Below are 20,268 nucleotides of genomic sequence, written 5' to 3'. Positions count from 1 at the left end.
TCAGGTGGCTGAAGAGCTCGATTTTTCCCTTGGACCTTTCATTGCAGGCTCTCAGCTGACTCAGGGGAGCCCACAATTTCATGGCTCTTTCCATAAAGTGATGTGCAGGGAATTGCTTAGGGAAGCTGAAATTCCAGATTGGAAGCTCAGACCTTCATGTATCTGCCAGTTCTAGCCTAGAAAGAAGATGTCTTCGGGAAAGTAGAAAACTTGCAACACACAGTCAATATTCTGTCCATATTCTCTATCAGTCAATATTCCATATCAAACCCTTTTCACTACAGTCCACACTTTCTGTGTGTAACTAATGTATATGCGTACACATACATGTTTTGATTTGACACTTCGTTTAACTCCTCTGTGCTAAGAGAAATACTAATATTTATTTCAGAACACTGTAAAGCTTTTTTGCTGCAACATCTGCTTTCTGATTCCAGGAGAACACTATGATGTGAAAGAACCTATTCAAAATCCATTGCATTCCCGTCCTTTTAATTTATGCAGTCGGATTTATACTCTAACTTCACATATCAGCTCTTGTCTGCTCTTGAGTTCATTTGCTTTCATAGCAGACGGAGCTGCTGGAGTGGCTGCATACATACCAGCCTTCTTACACTGGAATGATATTGTCCCTAGGTGGGTTTCCTTATAATTGCCACAGATCCTCCCAGAAATTCTGGCAGAGCACAGAGCACATCACAAGTTCAGCAAATGTGAGACGATCAGATGATAAAAGCCTGCTTGTGCTGCTCTTAACTCGGTAGGAGTAATAGCTGATTCTTCACATGCCCAAAATGAAATTAAGGGGGCTACTCAAAGAGGTTGTGGTTACACGGTCACTTTAATCTGGCATAAATCTGGCTGCTGCTGAAAGGGGTTCTTCCATTTCTCTCCCCCCTCTTCCTCTGCACCCAGTCACTTTTTTCACCCGCTCTTGTCTGGCACCAGCATTTATATGGCTGTGCAATGAGTTGGCCCACAGAACTGATCCAGCTGAATATCAACTCGATTAGTTGTATGATTTTCTTTTTTTTTTTTAATTAGTTTCTTAGAGTAATACAGCCACATGAATGCTTGTGCTGGCGTAAGAGAGCACAGAAATGAATGTCTGGGGGGAAAGGGAATGGAAGAACTACTTTTTCAGTAGCAGCCCAAAGGGCCATTGAATGATGGCCTGATTAGACTGGCAGCATCCAACCCACGCAAATGAAACTATCTAGGCTAAGCTGTGAACTTCTCATGTTCCTTGGTAACTCCTCTGCTCCTTTCTCATAAGCACCTTCCCATTGCTCAGTAGCCACTGAACACAGGGTTTTCAGGCACTCCTTGTCCTGGGAATCCTCTGCCTATCTCTTCAGCAGCGAACACAGTTATCTGTGTTGCCTTCTCTTTCATTTTGTAATTTCTACAATCCCCCAGCAGTCCTATTCCCAGCATGACAAATTAATTCAAATTTCTTGTTTGTTCTCATTTTTTTCCCTTTTTACCACAATGTGCATGCCATCCTAAACTTTTCCAGAGATCGGTCAACCAAAGAAAAATAAGGTATTTTTCCAAATTATCTAAACAATGAGCATTTCAGTTCTGAGACACAGCCCAAGGATCGTTTCCCAATTCAGTGAAATATTGTCCTAGTTCTGTTGGGCTTAGGGGCAACACGCAGTGTACAGCTGAGTTATCCCAACAGCAAAGCAGTGCTTCAGTTGTGGCTCCTGGGTTTCCTTGTTTCCAAAAGAAGCAATCCGTGTTAGCATTGTGCTTGGCTCCGACTGCATTCCCCTCCTTGCCGCCTGGCTGCCTCGGTGTGCGAGGGGTGCCAAACCAAAATTCCTCAGCTCCCCTTCCCAGCCCACCCGTTCCCCACCCGTCTGTGTGGGAATGGGGAGGGCCACTGCTGGGACCTGCCACACCAGCAGCCAAGGTAGGAGAAGAAAAGAAAACTCCCACTCCCAAACTGTACCACAGGAGAAAAATTCTCATACCCACTGCACTGGGCAGGTTCAAACTCATGGCAATAATAACTTTCGTAGCATCTGTGACTTCTTTAATTTGATGTAAAAAGCCCTTATGTGTGGCACATTTACACAAGACTCGAGACCAGAATGCGCTGACAAAGGGAGGCATCAAACCCAGTAGCAGAACAAGAAAAAATGCAGGCTCCTCCTGGAAAGACACAAATCTTCCAGGTCAGTGTTCTGCATTTGTTCATCCTTGTTTCAGTTTCATCACAGAGCTGATGGCAATTATTGCTGGTTAGATGCACCTTCTGAACCCGGTTGTCTGGTGCAAAACAGCTTAACAAACTCCACAGTCTTCGGCCTTCTCTGTGCCATGAATTCAAAGAAATCTAAAATCTAGTTAGCGAAAAGCAATCTTTTGGGGCAAGCAGGGTTTCCATGAGCTAGAATTGGGTACTGAAGATATTACACTAATCTATCTCAAGGTGTAGAATCTCTTTTAATACCTGCAGTTGGGAGTTAGCTCTGATTGATTGACTGTTTCTCGGACAGTCTTATATGCCTGCTTTCAGATGCCAACAGCTTCCACTGCCTGAAATAAAATAAATTTCTCAAAACAAGACAGTAGAACCTCTGAAATCAGCTTGTTGGGACTTGCCATGGGGAGTACTATCAATTTACTAAAATCTGGTCTGATGGGAAATACTTGCACTATTAGGATAAAACTTAAGGGGACAGTAAGGCTTGCAGCTCTGCTGTAGTTGTGCTCTGAGATAAATCATACATAGTTTAACAAAAGATTCTATGAAACAAACTAGAGGTTCCTGCAGAGAATTATCTTCATGGTTTTAATCAAAACACAGGGGAAAGACACTTGGCTTCTTTTTTATTTTACAAAATTTTAGAAAAAAATGTGGACTTTCTTGTCTTTTATTGTTTTTTGGTAGCTTAAAATGATTTCTTATTCTCTGAATTGCTCTGGTCTGTTATATTCCCTCCCTGCTCTTAGAGCTAATTACTATTTCTTTGTCTCCAAAAATGATTGTATTTGTATCATCTCCAGACAGGTCACAGGAGGTACATTGAGTGCACACTGGATATGTTACACATCTGGTTTATATCCTCCTCCACTGAGCCACTTCTTATCCCAGAATGCAGCATTTCTGTATTGTTGCCATCTATCAAAATACGAAGAAAGACACACAGACAGTGGAGCTAAGTGGACAAAGCTACATGAGACACTATTAAAAATTCAATTAATTTAAGATAGCCACTTTTCTTTTAAACAGTGTTCCTGATTCTTGAAGTAGAAACAATATTGAACTGAAGAACTATGCAACACAACGTAAACTTCTCCACTAGGCAAAAAAGGCCAATGAACTCAGTATTCTGGGTTTTTTTGCAACAGCCTTTTGGCATTGTATATAATCCTGAGAGACTCATTTTAGGGACAGAAAAAATAATTTTTTATTTAGACAGAATTTGTGTCACTCATTTTTCATGATACGGACTAAACCAGAGATTGCTATACTAGCTGGTTTTTGCAGATCACTTCTCAGGGGCCCATGGACCATAGTTCAAGGGCTTCAACGGAGGGGATAACATATGTCCTGTGGGTGACCAAGGACAAACACAACGAGAAGGCAGACCCATGGTGCCTTCAGACTGGCATTCGCTGCCCCTTCTCTGCCAATTCATCTACTTTCTTCTTATGAGACAGGACAAATCTTTCTCGGTCAGTGCAGGACAATAGCTCTGGTGGCAGCGGGAAGGGACTGTGCCAACAATAATCCCTGCGGCACCGCTGCTGTGGGCCAAGAGATCCTCAGAGCACAGGCGAAAGTACATCATGCTGCCTTGGGCTTCTCTGAGTCTGGCACAGTCTCACTGCAAAAGCGTTTTGTCCCACAAGCAGGTTTGGTTTGGCCTGTTATCAGCAACAGAAACTTTCTTTGGGTTCATCTGTAAATTTGAAGTGATCTTTACTCTGGGTGTTCAGACGAGTGCAGTGACACAAGCCAGGCAGGGTTACAGCCATCACTTGGTGCGATGAGCTGGCACAGTTCCGAGACAAGCAGGCAATACTGGTGGACTGCCTGACTGACGTGACGGGCTGACAGACTGACAGATGGGCTGCCTGACTGACAGCCAAGCAGACTGTTGTGCTGGGCAGCCCCAGAGACAGCAGGTACATGAGTGACTGGAGTGTGTGACCCCTTGGCACCGCAACCACCCTGTGAAACTGCAACGTCGTGGGGGAATCAGGCATCCCAAAGATCAGCTCTCATAATTTAAATCTCTGCATCTTTAAGCACTTGAGTTTGGAAAAAAAGGCCCTCTGTGTGTCACACCTGGGCCCCGGAAAGGTGTGACAGCAACGGGAGCTGGCTGGGGCCATGGAGGGCTGACACATGCTGGAAAGAGGGGCAGCACCAATTGCCCATTGTCTCCATCCTTCCACCCATCCATCCCCCAACCGTACGTGCACACCTGCACCTACACACACCCAGTTTCACTCTGATTTGTCCCGGGATTGAATTAAGCTGAAGGATCAAAGAGCAAAGCTGGGACACTGTTTCCACACAGAGCATAGGCAGGGACTCTCTGCTCTCAGTGTTTGTCCCTGCTGGCCTCACCTGATTCAATCAAAATACAGCCAAAGGTCTTCTGTTCCCAGCCCTAGATCCCTCCATTCACATCCCCCTCAGCTTTCCTCCCACCTGGGCTCCTTCCAACTTTGGCCCATGCTCTCCAAAATGCCAGAAAGTGTAATTCCTTTTTTTTTTTCTCCCAGAGTTGGCATTAAAGCTGGAAGCAAAGACATTTCTGTCTGGTCAGAGGGGGGAATATCTGTTCCAAATGCATTTGAAATAGGCACATCAAACTTTATGACACTCTTTTTAGAATAGTGGATTCTATTTTCCTTATATAAACTTTGGCGGAGCAATTTTCCATGCCCGCATACATGCAGACTGCCTTATTCCTGGGTTTGGGGAGGCTGGGTCTCCATTAATTGAGTGGTGCACACAGTTTCTTAATGTGAGCTTGCATTTTTGGAAGTATTACATTTTCAATTTTAGCTTAAGGTTCTATTGAAAGTCTGGCTCTTAATAAATAATAATATACAGTTATAGAGCTTTTTAGTTAAATGCAAACTCTTAGTGTTAATTTAAGCAGAATTAAGATACTTTATTTACTGGCTTGCTTAGAACGTGCAGTTCATTATTCCACTCTAAAAATTTTAGGACAGTTGAGGTGATGTATTTATAGTTCCTGAGTACCCCAGCCTAATAACAATCAATTTGAGCAATGGCATGCATTGTTCATGTGATAGCAAAGGAGATCAGAAGGCAAGGTTTCTAGGTAGTAAAATCTGGAGGCAAATGAAGTGAACAATGTCTGAATGCTAATGTTATGGTAAATGCTGATCTGCTTGATTTTCAGTCACCGCTACAATTGCTGGCAACATCTAATCAACTCTGTCACCACATGGGCGAACACAGCCATTGCAGTCCAAAGGTAGTAAGTTTGTCTACATAATATATAGCAACATTATATGGGAGATGTTTGTACACTGCTCGTCATAACAGGACTTGAGTTTTAACGGGGAACGTTAGGCAGTTCTGTAACTGAATTCCAAAAATAAAAGGAATTACCAAAATTGCATAAGCTAATAAATACCCAGCATCTCTTGTAGTCCTTCTCTGCTGATAATGCTCTGTAACCGTCTCTTACAGGATAAAGATAGCAGAAGAGCTAAGTTGAAAATAAATGAGAGACATGTGTGGGCTTAAATTGGAGCAACAGTTAAGGAAAAAGTGACCTTGCTGTCATTTCATATATTTTCTTGTCTAATTTAAGGAGTCATGTTCTAAAAAAGCACGTTTTGGTATTTCTGTTGTCCCTGTGCTTCTCTCTCTGTGGTGGTGATTTACTGTGTAGCCCAGAGCTGTAATCCATTTCTCCCTCTGCTCAGATGAGTCCTTCTGGGCACTGTGTGTCCTCCTGCTGACAGACTGGAGCCACAGGGGCTGTTTGCTCCAGAGCCGCTCTTGAGAGAGTGTGGATTCAACAGCAAACCTGTTGATACACATGGACCAGAATTAAAAGCTTGGAAATAAATTAACTAGGTGGCTTCAACATCATCCCCAGTAAGTAGGAAATAGTTGAGCAACTGAAGTGATGGAAGTAGCCTCCTCCTACCCCTTGGCAGCCATGAATTTCAGGCATGCAGGATGATTCCTTTTCAAAGCAGAACTGAAGATGCATCAGCGGACTGAGTGTATAAATAATGCTGCAGCCCTTAGTAAGCCCAGCCTGTATATCATCCATGCTAGAACCATGCCTCCTTGGGATGGATCCTTGCCAAAGTTAGAGCCATGCCCTCTGGTCAGTGCACTGTTTGAAATCTACTGTCAGACTATTTTGTTTGAGGGAAACCCCTCTTTCTTTCTTGGGCGGGATGGAACACTGTGAGTATCTTTGGGGTGAGTCACCTCTAGGTGCAGCTGGAATGACTAGTGCACGGGATGGCCAGTGGCAGAGCTAAATGAGACAACTGCTGTACACACCCTTAGACACATTAGTAGTATTGGGTAAGAAAGCTTTAACCTCCCTGAGCAGTTTAACCGCAGCTGCAGAATTATCTAGTGGAGGAGGCTGTGCAGCTGATAAAAGCTCCCCACACTGCACAGAAGTGTCCCCAGTTCACTAAAACTGGTGTGGAGGAGAGAACTGAGATAGGCCAGTTCACACTTACAGCTTGGGGTGAGAAAAGGAAGACATTTCTGACTCCAGAGGTCATAATCTATTGCATCTATGAGCGATTCTTTATTGAGACTGGACTGGAAAGCTGTAACTGATACAATCACATGCAATGAGTTCTGTAGGCATGCACTGAAAAATAAATAAATTGGCTTACTGTCAGCTGGAGAGATTTTTGTCTTTGACTCTATTTCTGTGATGGTTCACTTTGCTGAAACTCATTGCGTTGAAGTGCCTCTTAAGAAATGCTTTCAGCCCCAAAGCCATATTAATATTTAAAATGTTTTTCTCGAGCAGTGCAACAGCTGTGCAACGTGAAATAGAAGACATTTTTCTCTCTTTCCCTGAGCAGCTCTAAAGAAGCATCAAACGGTAAACAGAGAAGGGAAAAAAAGAAAAGTTTTGTTTCTGCTATGGCTGTTACATAAAATACCAAATATTAACACCTCACCCCCCAAAACTTCCTCCAGTGCTATAGATTTGATGTTAGCAAAACTTTGTGCATCACTGAAATGCCCTCAATTATTAAGGACTTAAAAATAAATTACTAAACATTCTTGAAAACCTTAATTTCTGCAGCAGGAATGCTGAAATGCAGTTCAGATCCATCCACTGTAGAAACATAAGCCTAATTTCTATAATTTAGACTACATAAAAATATCTGTAAATATATACCTACATAAAAATAAACATAAACACAAATCTACTACATTTATTTGTTTTGCTTTAACTTTGAAATGAAGTTTGTTGCCTGTGAGCCTAAAATTGTGGTTTTCACAATTGGAAAATGAATAAATGTCCAGACGTGGCTGGCAGGGCTGAATGAAAGCAAGTTATGGCCTGCCATGGTGTCCCACGCTGCCTCTTGCCCTCAGACTTTAAGCTGGCCCTCCTTAGAATTGCCAATAAATGTCAGAATTGGAAAGAACAAGGTGCGTCACATTCTTGGAACTGTTCCTTCCCTAAAGACACGGACAGAATCTGCCGTACACAATATTTCAAGCTTTTCTTTTTGTCCACGGGGGCTAGAAACATGTTTTCTAAATGAAAGACTGGATTCTGGTTTCTTCATGTGACTCTAGGCAATGACTAGTAGCAGTTCAACCTTGAGCCATCCCAGATAGTATTCTTAATACGAGCCTGTTGGCACCTTCTGTGTTAGCAAAGAAATGCGTATATTTAGGAGTTACCAAAATTGTATTTGGTAACAACAGAAAAAAAACCTGTTTGGGTACCATGTACGATGGCGACTTTATTCCTGTGGAAGGTTGGGATTCACTGGATGGCTTCCAGGGGTAAGATTTACTTGTATTTTACAGAATGAGGCCCTGAATATTTATTTTGAATTATATTTTGATTTTTTTTTCCTTTTCAGGCTCAAGGCCTCTCATTATTGTGAATTGTGGTATTTGGCTGTTGTACAATCTTGAGAGTTTCCTCTACAGTGCCCTATTTGAAATGTGATTCATACAATAATATAGCATGACTGTAGTATAAAATGGTAACAGTAGATAATACAGAATAGCACAGTGAGGACAGTACAGAATAACATAATATAGACTAGAAACAAATCAAATCTACAGCTGCACGGTATTGCTGTGAACAATTCCCTATACGTACAGCTGTTGGCCACAGGTCTAGCTGGTGTGTGAACAAAAGAGTATGTCTCCAGATACTCTTTGTTTGATATGCAGAAATCTGTCCTTATTTAACCCTAAATATATCAGTTTCTTGCAGGAAGAATTTGCTTTGTGAACATAACATTTCAAAAGATTTTTTTTTTTTTTAAGTCATTGCAGTTTCATTTTTAGAAAGGCGAGGAATCCAACACATCCTACTCTGAGTAGGGCTCTTTGATGGGTTGGGATGCTGCATGAATGATAAATATATCCGCAGACTCAGAGTAAATATTCAATGGCATGTAACTAAGGTATAAAGAAGTAAATTTTATACAAGTTGGCCACAGACGCCTTGTCATTTCCCAGTAAATTAAAGAGTCTTCCATTGGACCTATAAATTCACCGTACTAGTATCCTTCCATGACTACAGAAACAGCCTCACCCTGTGTTGATGGAGTGTTCCATTCCCTACAGATAACAAGAGTCCAGTGCTGTTCCTGCGCGTACCACGGCACCAATAAATTGAGCACAAACCCCGTTTTGCGGCTCTTCCTGTGGCTGCCACTCAGTACTGGTCTTTCTTCTTTACTGGTTTTTTTTCCCAGAACCTTGGTCAGAGTCTTTGCCAGAAAAAAAACCCCAACTTGCTCTGCTAATTACTTATAAGCTTATAAGCCATGTTTTGATAACAGAAGCACAGCAGTAGGATGGAAATCTTTCTCCCATTATGAATCACATAGCAGGTCACCAGTATTGCCCAATGTCCCCAGTTGCTTCCCAGCACAAGCTCATCCAGACTAATGGAGTTGAAGGCCATACTATTAGTCTGGATTCATTTCAGACTCCACATTTGTGTGTGTCTGAGGTAAAACTAATACCTTCTTTGCTTAAAATCCTGTGGTTTTACATATTTTACTCCTCCTCATGACACTCTGCATATCAGACCTTGCCCATGACTGCAAAGGGTCTCCTGGGGGAATGGATCAATGCTGTGCTCTGCAAGGAAGGGAGACTTCTAGCATGGTGCTGAGCTTATGAAACAGTCATTGAGTGGTGGGGAAAAAAAGTACTTCAACTGAGCATCGCTTGCTGAAATATCCTGAAAAAAAGACAGGAAGCACCTAGATAAGCTTGAGATTTGGGTAATACTAGTGCTTCAAACTTATGATTTCATGGTAGGCTGGACGTACCTATTTGATAGAATAAGGATAGTTGTATTAGCTCAAAGTTCATTGAACCTTTTCTGCTTTTTACTGTTTTTCATTTTCATACACATCTTTGCCCCCAGACCTGAAAAAGGATTAAAATGCCAGAAAGGAGACAGATCACTCTGCATTTCTAGTCACATACCAGAAATCTCAAGACACATAGTTCTCACAAGATTTTCTACTCTTTGTAGACCATAAAAGGCTCAGATAACCTTCTAAAGTCCACTCTGATCTCTTTAGTCATTAAAAAATAAGTTTTACTGATAATCTAAGCTAGATTCCTACTGCAGTGATCACATTCAATCAATCCAATTTCACTCCACTGCTTCAGAAGTCATTTATGCATTCATTCATTAAGACAGTGTAACAGAAGCCTTCATTCAAAACAAGATTCTAACACTCAAAACAAGGCTGTAGCTATTGCAAAAAGTGCCTCAAATTACTGTAGGGAATCATTTCCATACACATTATTTCATTTCAGATTGTTATAGTCATGCTTTTCTCTGTCTGTCCCGTTCACTGTTCAGAAACGCTCTGGAGAAGCAGTGCTGTCGTGCTGAACAGAGGAGAACACTCACCTGTGCGGCCTCCAGGAGAAGCAGGCAAATACCGAATCATCTAAACTACAAACTGGTAAGTCTAATTTTGTATTTTCCCATTACCTTCACCACTGTAAAAGTGAATTGCAAATAAAGCAAGTGATTGACTTGCGTTCAATGAAATTTCTGGAAATTTCAGTCTTAGTAAGTACATCTAGTGCATGTTCTCCAGCAAGGTAAGGCAGTCTGGTAGAAATGTCTTGGTCTTGCTGAAGAAGTTGATGCTTTCAAAAATTCCAGCCTTTGTCTCTTTTCCCTGAGTTGTTGTGTATTTAAATTAGAGCTGATAGTATTTATCTGCTCTTTATAGAGGGGTACTACATTTGAGGCCCTGGGCACAGTCTGCCTTTTCAGTACAGGTTTGTATAGCACCTAACACATAGTCCCCCAAACTGCTAAAGATAATAAATGTTCTAAGATAATGTCATGCTGCGAAGAGTGATGCTTTTACCAATTTGTTGGTCTGCAGGTTACATTTTGAGGTTACTGAAGATAGATCAAATGGGACCTCCTCTAGAGGGAAGAGGTTCTGCAAACACACAAAATCCTCTCTTAGGATCTGTGAACAGCAGACAGGAAAAAATCACAAGCCCCTACAATGTGCTGTGTAGAAACTTTCAACCATTTCTTTCTGTGGCATATTTAGGCACATCCACAGAATCAGGGAGGCACCACACTAACATCCGCGTTCACAGCAATCTTGGATCCAAAGGGGAAAGGAATCAGCCATTTGCTAAAGGTCTTGGTTATTTTCCAGTTTAGAGGTGACTTTTTATTTCAATCATCAGAGATCAACATTTTAAGAAAAGGAGTAAAAAACCAAGGGGGGAGAGGGAGGGATGGATGCAGTATTTTGAGTCAAATAGCCATTGAGGGCTGTGATGCCGTTTGTACGCAGAAACAGTGGCATCTAGTGGGCAGCTTCTCAGATGAGAAAAGACGAAGTTAGCAGACATCGAATATAAAACAACTCAGCAATTAAAGCTAATTATATGTTTATCTCTTTCATAGATGAAAGATTTTCCCCAGTCTGTTGTAATGCTTTTCTGTAAAAGCATTTGGAAATCAACTATTTTACCAATTTTTCCATCTTCAGTATACAAATTTCAGAACGCTTGTTCTTCCTATTTTCATTATAATAAGCCTTCTCATGGCTTTCATATGTAAATTCTAATTACTTAATGTCATATAGATTATCATAAACCTTCACCCAGTAGGAAAGTGAATGGTTTGCATTCATGCATGAAAGTCTAGCGTTTTTACCCAAGGTTTTAGACGTGAATAAAAATAAACCTCCAACTAGTCCTTGAACACACTTGATCCAGTTCAACTTTAGATGATTTCAAGCACAGCATGGCTTTGAGGGAAAGGTGTGTGTAAAGGAAGAGAATAAAAACGCAGTAGAACAGCTGCAGTGAAGGACTCCGGAAAAAGCTTGGTTACATCATTTCTGTAGCTATAACTAAATATAATGTTTATGCAGTGTTAACCTTTTATGCTAAGTATATATATAGTATCACTGGATTACACGACAAACTCTGTGTATTTTAGGGACATACAGAAATGTATAATAAGCGGGATGAGGGGCTGCTACATCCATGGCAATAGCCTATAGATGTCACACTCATGCCTTCCCTCTCTCTTTAGACCTCAGGTTTTGCCAGTGCTGAGCAAACTTCTGAAAGGCTGCTGTGCTGTGCTGGCCTCCTCTTCTCTGGCTGTCTCTCGGGTAGGTTGAAGGGTGTTTCTCTGTTCACTTGCAGGGCCCAAATTAATTTGTATGAATGGAGGAGTTGGCTTCTTAAATCTGGCAGAAGAGCTGGATGTCTTAAAGAGAAGTATCTTGGCCATATTCTTCATGATCACAAGATTACAGAGGCACTGATAGCCTTCAATCTAGGTTTTTCTTCTCTCTCTAGATTTTCTGTTCTCTCTCTTGTTCTTTACACTTTTTTGTCCCTTTATTCTTTATGTTTCAAACTTTCCTATATAGTGTCTGCTGTTTTTCTTGACTTCAGATATCTCTTCAGCAGATATGCAAATTGAGATCTATGTATTGAGAGTATTATGAATGAAGCACACAATAGCAGGCTGATAATACTTTTTTACACTCCTAGATTTAATCTTTGTTTTCATCTTGACAGTAGGGGAAAGTAAGCCTTTGATGCTTTGAGATTTAAATTATTTCCTTGGAATCATCTAGGAGAGCTCTCTTACTGGAAGGAAAGTACACTGGAAGGGCTGTTGATCTATTTGAGCCTACCAGATGCTCTGTTGCAGCAGTAATTTCCTTATGTATCTTCATAAAATTGTTTTTCATTTTGCTGCCACTCCTCAGGCTCTTCATGTGATTGCAGTGAGGAACTCTGAAAGTTAACTTTGGTCCATTCATAACTAATTCTATTGCCATTACAGATCGTAACAGACACTTTAGAGCCATCAAGACATTTTTCATGTTTTTTTGCTGATACCATATGTTTGCCATCTGACTGTATGAGATATTCTATATCAAGGCATAAGTTATAAAGGCACATAGGCAGAAAAGGGATGGCTGGATACATGTGCCTAACCTGGCAGAATTATAAAGGAAAGGGAGAAGTTGTACAGAGAAACTACAAAATGATTAGACTGCACCATAGTGCTTCCCAGATGCTGATCCTGGAAAGTCCTCTGATGTTTCCTTAGAACTTTGCAATATTGAGCCTCACTTCCAGTGATTTTTGTCAGCATATAGTATGGGAAGTTAAGGTAACAAAATAATCTGAAAATGGATTTGAATCAAGCTTTTATTATGAAACAATATATGAAATATTCATCAGGCTATTACACAGATTAGCGTTGCATAAATGTTATGTATTCATACAATATTGTTATTTAATGTACAAAACTGTAACTAAGGATTCCTCCAAAGACCAGAAAGCTGGCCTTCTCTTCATGTTTATATTCTCCAATTTTCTAAGGACCTCTCCCTCTAATTTCCCTTTGCTTCAAACAGTCTAAAGCTGTACCCTTAAAAAGCACACTCTAGGACTAATCAGTCATTCATTCTTTCCCATATCTCAGAACTGGGGGAAACCCTTGATTTATTTATTCATGCATGCAATCATTACTGGTAGCAAATATACGGTGATCTGTAACATATCTAGCCATTTATAGTTGGAAGTTTTGCTCTATCAGTGGGATTGCAAAGAGGTTCAGCTCTACAATGAGCACGTAGCCAATGCAGCAATAATCTTGTCCTCCTTAACACAATCATAGTATATATCCTCTTCAGTGCCCATGAAGAGATCTGCAGGGGACAAAAAAGAAAATATAGTTAAAAAACATGCTGACATTGACCATACCAACAACATATAGAGGGCTTCAAATCATTTAAGCACTTTTCTAACATTAATTCTTCCCGATTGCCTGTGAGCAGCTATTGTGAAGCATTACAATAGCCAAGTGAGCCAGCTTTCAACTGTGTCTCAGCTGGAAGATTTTTTGAAAACTGCCAACTTACCTCCTAGGGCTAAGGTTTGGGAATTTTATGTTTTTGTTTTGAAATAAGTTTCAGACCTTTGGCTTTTCATGGATTAACATAGCTCCATTGAAGTCTACCCCAACATCCAGATTTTCAAAGGTATTTAGATATGTACAGGTACAAATGGATAGCAGAATTTTAAGCAGAGAAACTCTCTGTCTTTTGAAACAGATTGGCCCTGACAGATACCATCTCTGTATTCTAGTGCTTAAATGCTTTTGAAAGTATGGAGCTAAATCTGCAACTTTTAAAAAGTTAACTGTGAGTGATACAACATCACTGTTATGGTGACGATTCAAATTTATCCCAGTTGACAAATTTCGTGTCTGTTTAAAGAATGTAAGCAGAAAGGCTTATCCTTTTATGAAAACATACAGATGCAGGTATATCTTCTTTTTATGGCATCACAAAGAGCTATTGGGTAATTGGAAGAGTTCCTGATGAATACTTATATTTTACAATCCTATATGACTCTGACCTCTAAATATCACGTTTTTTTTAATGTAGTGCTAAGTTGATATAATTGCGTGTAAAACACACAAGGAAGAAAAGGATGACCGCATCACAAACCTAATGTGCATGGAGTACTATTGGGATGTGTCATTTTGTCACCGATTGGCTTGTGAGTAGTGCCTGGTTTCTGAGCTGTGCTTTGGAGCGTATTTTCCCATTGAACTCTTATGATGCATATGATAAACAGAGGCAATAAAGCAAATGATGCTGTCTATTACACTGATGTTGAAAATCATAAACAGAATTAATAATCCATGCAAGCTCTGTGAAAATGTTCTGTGTTAGTGTTTACCAGCATGTGTAGTAAATAGTGAATTCCATTTAAAAAATCAGCAGCTAGCAAATTATGAGAGCTGAGATACTGCAGAACAGGCTCAACTGCTATCAGGTCTGACTGCATCTTAAATATCTCAAGGATGACAACTATGAGTTTAATCCTGTCCTACTGAGAGGTAAATGAACAAATACAGACTTACAAATAGATGGGTTGGAAAAGGAGCACAAGCAGAAAGGAAAGAAACAGGAGCAATCTGAAGCAACATTAGTAAGAAGGTTGTACAGTCACCAGCTTCTATCCATAGAGCAGAGAAATGCATTATTAACAAGAACAGAACTGCGGTGCCGCAGCTGAGGCCTATGACACTGATGTTCCCTGCACTGCTCTGTTGCCAGACACCTTTCAGCACAAGCTACTTCCTCCAGCCATTGATTATTCTCTCCTCTTCCAGTTTGTGGCTCTGCCTTTTATTCTGAAGAAAGAAATAGGCACTGTAAAATAAGTATATATATACCAATTGCGGGGTAGGCAAAACCATTAGATTGGATGCACTAAATCCCTGTTGCAGTGTGGGAAGCAATGTGGATTCAACCAGTGTTCAAGGAATTGTTCTTCTGATCTCTGCTCCAAGCGCTGGAGGTAAAGCATATACTCCTATTTAAAGAAAAGAAAAAGCATTTTAATTATGTCATCACTCAAGTCTAATGTCAGGCCAATGAACCAGGAGAATTTTACAGTTTATATAAGACCATTTAATCTACCCCTTAAAATTCTCAGATACAGCGAAATGGTGTTGCTAGTCAGCTTGCCCCAACCTAGCAATATTTAATGAATGACATCGTCATCCAGATCAGTGAAGGTGCTCAGCAAGAATTTTACAACAATATTAATAAATAAGGAATTCTGCATACACATTTCTTATTTGCATTTCAGCACAGAAGCCTCTGTTGGTCCTGAGGGTGCAGAAGGATTCTCACAGATAGGTCTGTTGTAGCCTCTTTTGAAAATCGGTTCCTGCGGACAGTGCTTTCTGTGATACATAAAATAATGTGAATTTCCCGTACTAATTTACCGATTTTTGGTGTAAGCAACAAGTTATCAAACTAGAGTGGGCTGTGTACCAAAACTTGACCTCCATCAGGAACAAAAACCTTTGTGAACACTAGATACATTTTTTGAAATTATATGCCCATTGCTTTGCACAGCAGGCACTGCAGGAATGGAAGCTGTAGTGTAAACCCTTTGCACTGGCCAAGTATTCCCGCTGTCATCCAGTTCCCTGCTCTTTGTGCTAACCAGAGGGTTGGTGCACTGGGTGCCAGCAGGAAGCATTCGTGTTCTGCCTTTTACTGTGCTTTCTCCTCGCAGCACAGGGAGACTTGGCTCAAATCCCTCCGTGAGACTGTATTATGAACTTGCGGAGAACAGAGCTATATGACCGAGAAGATGTCACATGATAAAAAGCAGTGTCTCAGTCAAAGTAAGATTAAAACATGCTGATAACATAAATGACATTTTTTAAATAATCAAAGATGGCAGATCTTGCAGTCTGTAACCGAACAGGCTTTTTGACTGAAACAGCACTGTGGAAGTCAAACAGTGTCACAAAGAATTGCAAATTAAATTCCCCAGCTCAGCATGATCTGGCCTACTACAAACAGCTTTTGCTTAAAATAGATGAACAGAGGTGGGTTCATCGCAGCATTCATTTCATTCTGCTACAAAGAATCCATAAAAAATCAGTTTTTCTCCTTGAGCTGGTGGTAGGACTGTGCACAGGGATATACAAGCCACGCACCTTCGTTCACAAGGGAAAATCTCTATTTTCCACATGGCAGGGGGGAATAGTTGGCTTTTTTATCAGAAGATATTTCCTTTTCTACTGAAAACCTTGACATTTAGTGAGAAAAACAAATATTCTTATGTTTGGATTTTCTTACAGAAAGCCAGCATTGCTGTATAGAAAAAAAAAAAAAAAAAGAAAAAGAAATAAAAAGAAGGCTGGAATTTCTCAACAAGTGTTTGCTACTAATCAAGGTAGGATGGACAGTGGCAAGGACAGAGCAGCAGAGGTCAGTAGCCAAACACTTCTACTCCCCGCCTAGAATCATAGAATATCTCAAGTTGGAAGGGACCCATAAGGATCATTGAGTCCAACTCCCTGCTCCTCACAGAACTACCTAAAACTAAACCATGTGACTAAGCGTGTCATATGCATGGATGTAGCTTCCTGTTACATTAAGTGTGAGCATAGATGGGAGCTGTATTCTCGCTAATTTGCAAGGGTCATTTAACACCAGCTTAGAAACCAACCCAATCCTGAATGCTGCGGGCAGCAGTGAAGCCCACGTCTTCTGGTTTTCATCTCTGCTGTACAGTCTTCATTGTAGAGGATTGTTAACGAGCATCGTGCCATATCCTTGTGACAGTTCTGATTTGTTGTGGCCGTCATACTTGACAAAGAAGTGTGTACATCGGGAGTGGTGTATGGCCAGGTGGACTCGTTTTGGCCGGTCTGCAATAACCATTGGAAAGGGAAAAGCCACGCTGTCTCCATGAGCCTGGCACACACCCAGCTCAGTCCTGCCAGGTATGTAGCGCTTGTCATGTCCTATGGATCCAGAGGTATTCAACACCTTGCTGAACTCAGCCCCTTGTACTCGTCATACGTGCACAATCTATTGTGTGCTTTCTAGCTTCTGTGGGGTTTGTCTCTTCAGAACCATGTAATTTTAGTACAGTTTATTTTCTTTGGAAAGAAATAGGCAGTAATTTTAAAATACCTTAAGTACCTCTTTGAGACGTGCAGAATTATATGTTACATCTTGTCAAAGCAAGTAAAACAGAAGGCTCCTTAATTATTTTACTTTCTTTTGTTGTAATATGGTTTAGAAGGAAATACATGTAAATATTGCATGCAGAAGCAATGCTGTGGCATTAAGCTAGCAGCTAAAAACTTCTACAATATCATAACAAACCATGCTATCTGTAGCATTCATGAATAAGTGCACGAAAGTAAGTGATTTTAAGAGCTTGTTCAGAACTACCTCAATCTCCAGACTGACCACTGACACCTACATCTCCTTTCTGCCTTGAGTGCAGAATGTACTGTAAGCAGAAGACATTTCCTGTTATTTAGTTTTTCAGGAACAACCTGATGAAATCCACATTTCTATAAATGAAAAGCCACTTTCTTCTCAATAATTTAATCGGCATTTTTGAACCGTGATAAATAATTTCCACATTCTGCAAGCATACATTTCCTGAGCAATATTCAGCACTTACAGAATGCTACTTAGCAGTAATTGAAAGAATGTAAAGGGTTTTTTTAATATTCACGGAAGAAATCAGCTGCATAAAAGGGTGATATTCATAATGCATTGCTTGGATTTAAATCTATAGAAATTTAATACTAAACACAAATGTTTTGAGGGTTTTGGTGTTGGGTTTTTTTTTTTAGTTAATGTAATTTAAAAATAAATATCATAAATCACCCTCATTGGCTCATCGGGGAAACCAGCTTTTCTCCGTCTGTCTTCACGACGAGTTCTCAGAATCTGTTTGGCATCTTTTTCGGGCAAAATTGGTGAAGTGTCTAAAGACAGAGAAACAGAAATTAGTTCTGAAATTACCAAAAAGTTAATATTTTATCTGTCAGTTGTAAAATGAAATGTCTCCAAACCTGATATTTGTCTATATACAAAGTGTTCTTTCATTACAGCCCCTTCCCAGGGGATATTGCATTCCAGGAGATATGAGTGGAATTTTAAACCATTTTTATACTTGTGCTTTCTATAGTTCTACCAGTACGAAGCAAACCCTACATATTCATGTTACTCTCTAAAATGAGAAAATATAACAGCACCATCTAACCACTGACGTTAGTGACTCTTCCAATTCTTTGTTCTTTTCTGTGTTGCTTTACTTTTTAGGGTTATTTTTCAAAGTAATAAGTTAGACTTTCATTGCAAAGGAGAGATTGCATTGAACGTTCTGCTTGCAGGACCTTGGTAAGATAATATTAAAATAATAAGCTAGTAAAATTAAACTTTTGGGGTTTGCAATAAATTACTCCAGTGTGGTAATGCAGAGAGTAAAATATCAAATACAATAGCATGATTGTTAAAAATCGCATCATGGAAAGTCTGCAGTATAAAAATAGTTAAGTATTCAAAATGAATACGAAGATAATAAAATACAAGGTTGTTGCACTAATACTATTATAATATGCTCTGCAGCTCTACACACACGCGCGGGTTTGTTTTATATAAACTCCTACCTGTAAAAGTGGTCATCAGGACCAGAAAGGAGACAAACACAAGGAACTTCTTCATTTTGATTCTGCTTTCTCTCAGTCTGTTCCAAAATGAGTAATGCTGACTGAGGCATTAGCCTATTTGAAGTCGCTACGTCAGTCACAAGTGTTTGTTTATGCTTTAACTAATTTGAGTGATAGTATGATTCTGAAGACATCTGGCCCGAAGTTTTGAATTAGGCTATTATCTGCTCACACATTCTCAGCATAACTCTGTTCCTGAGGGAAAGAAAATAGAAGACCTTTTTTCCACCTCAGGCTTCAGAGTTACACAGGATATTTAAAATTTGCGAAAATAAAGCACATCACCTTACCTTTAGCATAGCAAGCAATGGTTTTGGGTGCCTAAGGTGAATGATTGTTTTTTAAAAGAAACAATTGCCTGTTATTGAATGTCAGTCTCAAAGGCAGCCTCAAAGGGGTCCCTTTTTCAAAAATTGTCTCTAACTTTATGCCAGCACAGAAGCACATATTAATGTGGTTTAACTCTAGCAAAGCCGAATTATCACCGCTGGAGAACGCAGCAGGGAGATTTTTATCAAACTGATAGAACCATACAAATGAAACTCACATAATTCTTCTCTTTTCAGGACGAGTTAGTAGAAAACAGGACTTCAGATGTCCTTACCAGTAAACATCATGTGAAGTAAGAATGTGGGTTAATAAATGTCATTGCAAACAGTGAGTTTCTGCCTTGAGAAATGGGACCGTCTGCACCTCCCCTGAGCAGCGCTGGACGTACGGCACCAGCATCACCTACTGTAGGAGAAGAAGTGAGTGTCCTTTTGAATATCGCATATGAAATAGGGAGTCAGAATTCACCCGCGGCTCTCGTGTGAGAGATGTGTGTAATTAGCATTTCCCCTGGGAGGGAAAGGTGCAGCACATCCCATACTTGATGCACGCAGGGCTTTGCCCAGGGTTTCCCAGCCGGCCCCCGGGCAGCCCTTCTCAGCTCTGCCTTTGCATTCCCTAAAGACGGGGTGTTCATTCTGTCTGTGCCACCGTGCACAAGTCAGCCAGTTTCAGTGAAATCTGGCAAAGAGCTGTGGGTCCCAAAAATGTTAAAGGTTGAAGAAACCAAACAGCAGGTCAGAGAGAGGGGCTCTGTGAATGTCCCCTGCGGACGGACACCTTCGGGGTGTCCTCAGCTTCGACACACGCCAGCCAGACATGTCTCCTTGTCTGGAGCAGCGCAGCTGCTCGCACAACTGTTTATGAGTTTATAAAAACCTGACAGAATCGAGGGCAAAATCATTGAGTGCTGTTGGTGTAAGGGCTCGACCAGAGCCATCGCAGGGGATGGAAACGAAGCGGTTCAGAGCCAGTTCTAGGGCCCGACCTCCCGTTACGGGGCTTCTCTTGGAAACCTGTGTTCTGGCAAACTGTGGAGCACTTGCATTTTTCAGCATGTGTTTTAGGACACCAGCAGCCTAAAATCTAAGAAATGTTATGTATACTGTATGGATTTACATAATTGATCAGGAAGTCC

General features: G+C 40.6%; 1 protein-coding gene across 1 annotated transcript; it reads right to left on the bottom strand.

Moving 5' to 3' along the window:
• Positions 1 to 14,998: 14,998 nt before the first annotated feature.
• C17H17orf67 (chromosome 17 C17orf67 homolog) lies at positions 14,999 to 18,795 on the bottom strand. The gene is made up of 3 exons (XM_074160331.1): positions 18,741 to 18,795; positions 17,956 to 18,056; positions 14,999 to 15,115 (listed from the first exon to the last, which is right to left on the bottom strand). Exons 1-3 carry the CDS (start codon positions 18,793 to 18,795, stop codon positions 14,999 to 15,001), a joined length of 273 nt encoding a protein of 90 aa, XP_074016432.1.
• Between the last annotated feature and the right edge of the window lie 1,473 nt (positions 18,796 to 20,268).

Source organism: Numenius arquata, chromosome 17 (genome assembly GCF_964106895.1).
Source record: "Numenius arquata chromosome 17, bNumArq3.hap1.1, whole genome shotgun sequence".
In the NCBI taxonomy this organism is placed as follows: domain Eukaryota; kingdom Metazoa; phylum Chordata; class Aves; order Charadriiformes; family Scolopacidae; genus Numenius; species Numenius arquata.
The sequence above is the reverse complement of the archived record's forward strand: the minus strand, read 5'-3'. Positions and strand labels throughout refer to the sequence as shown.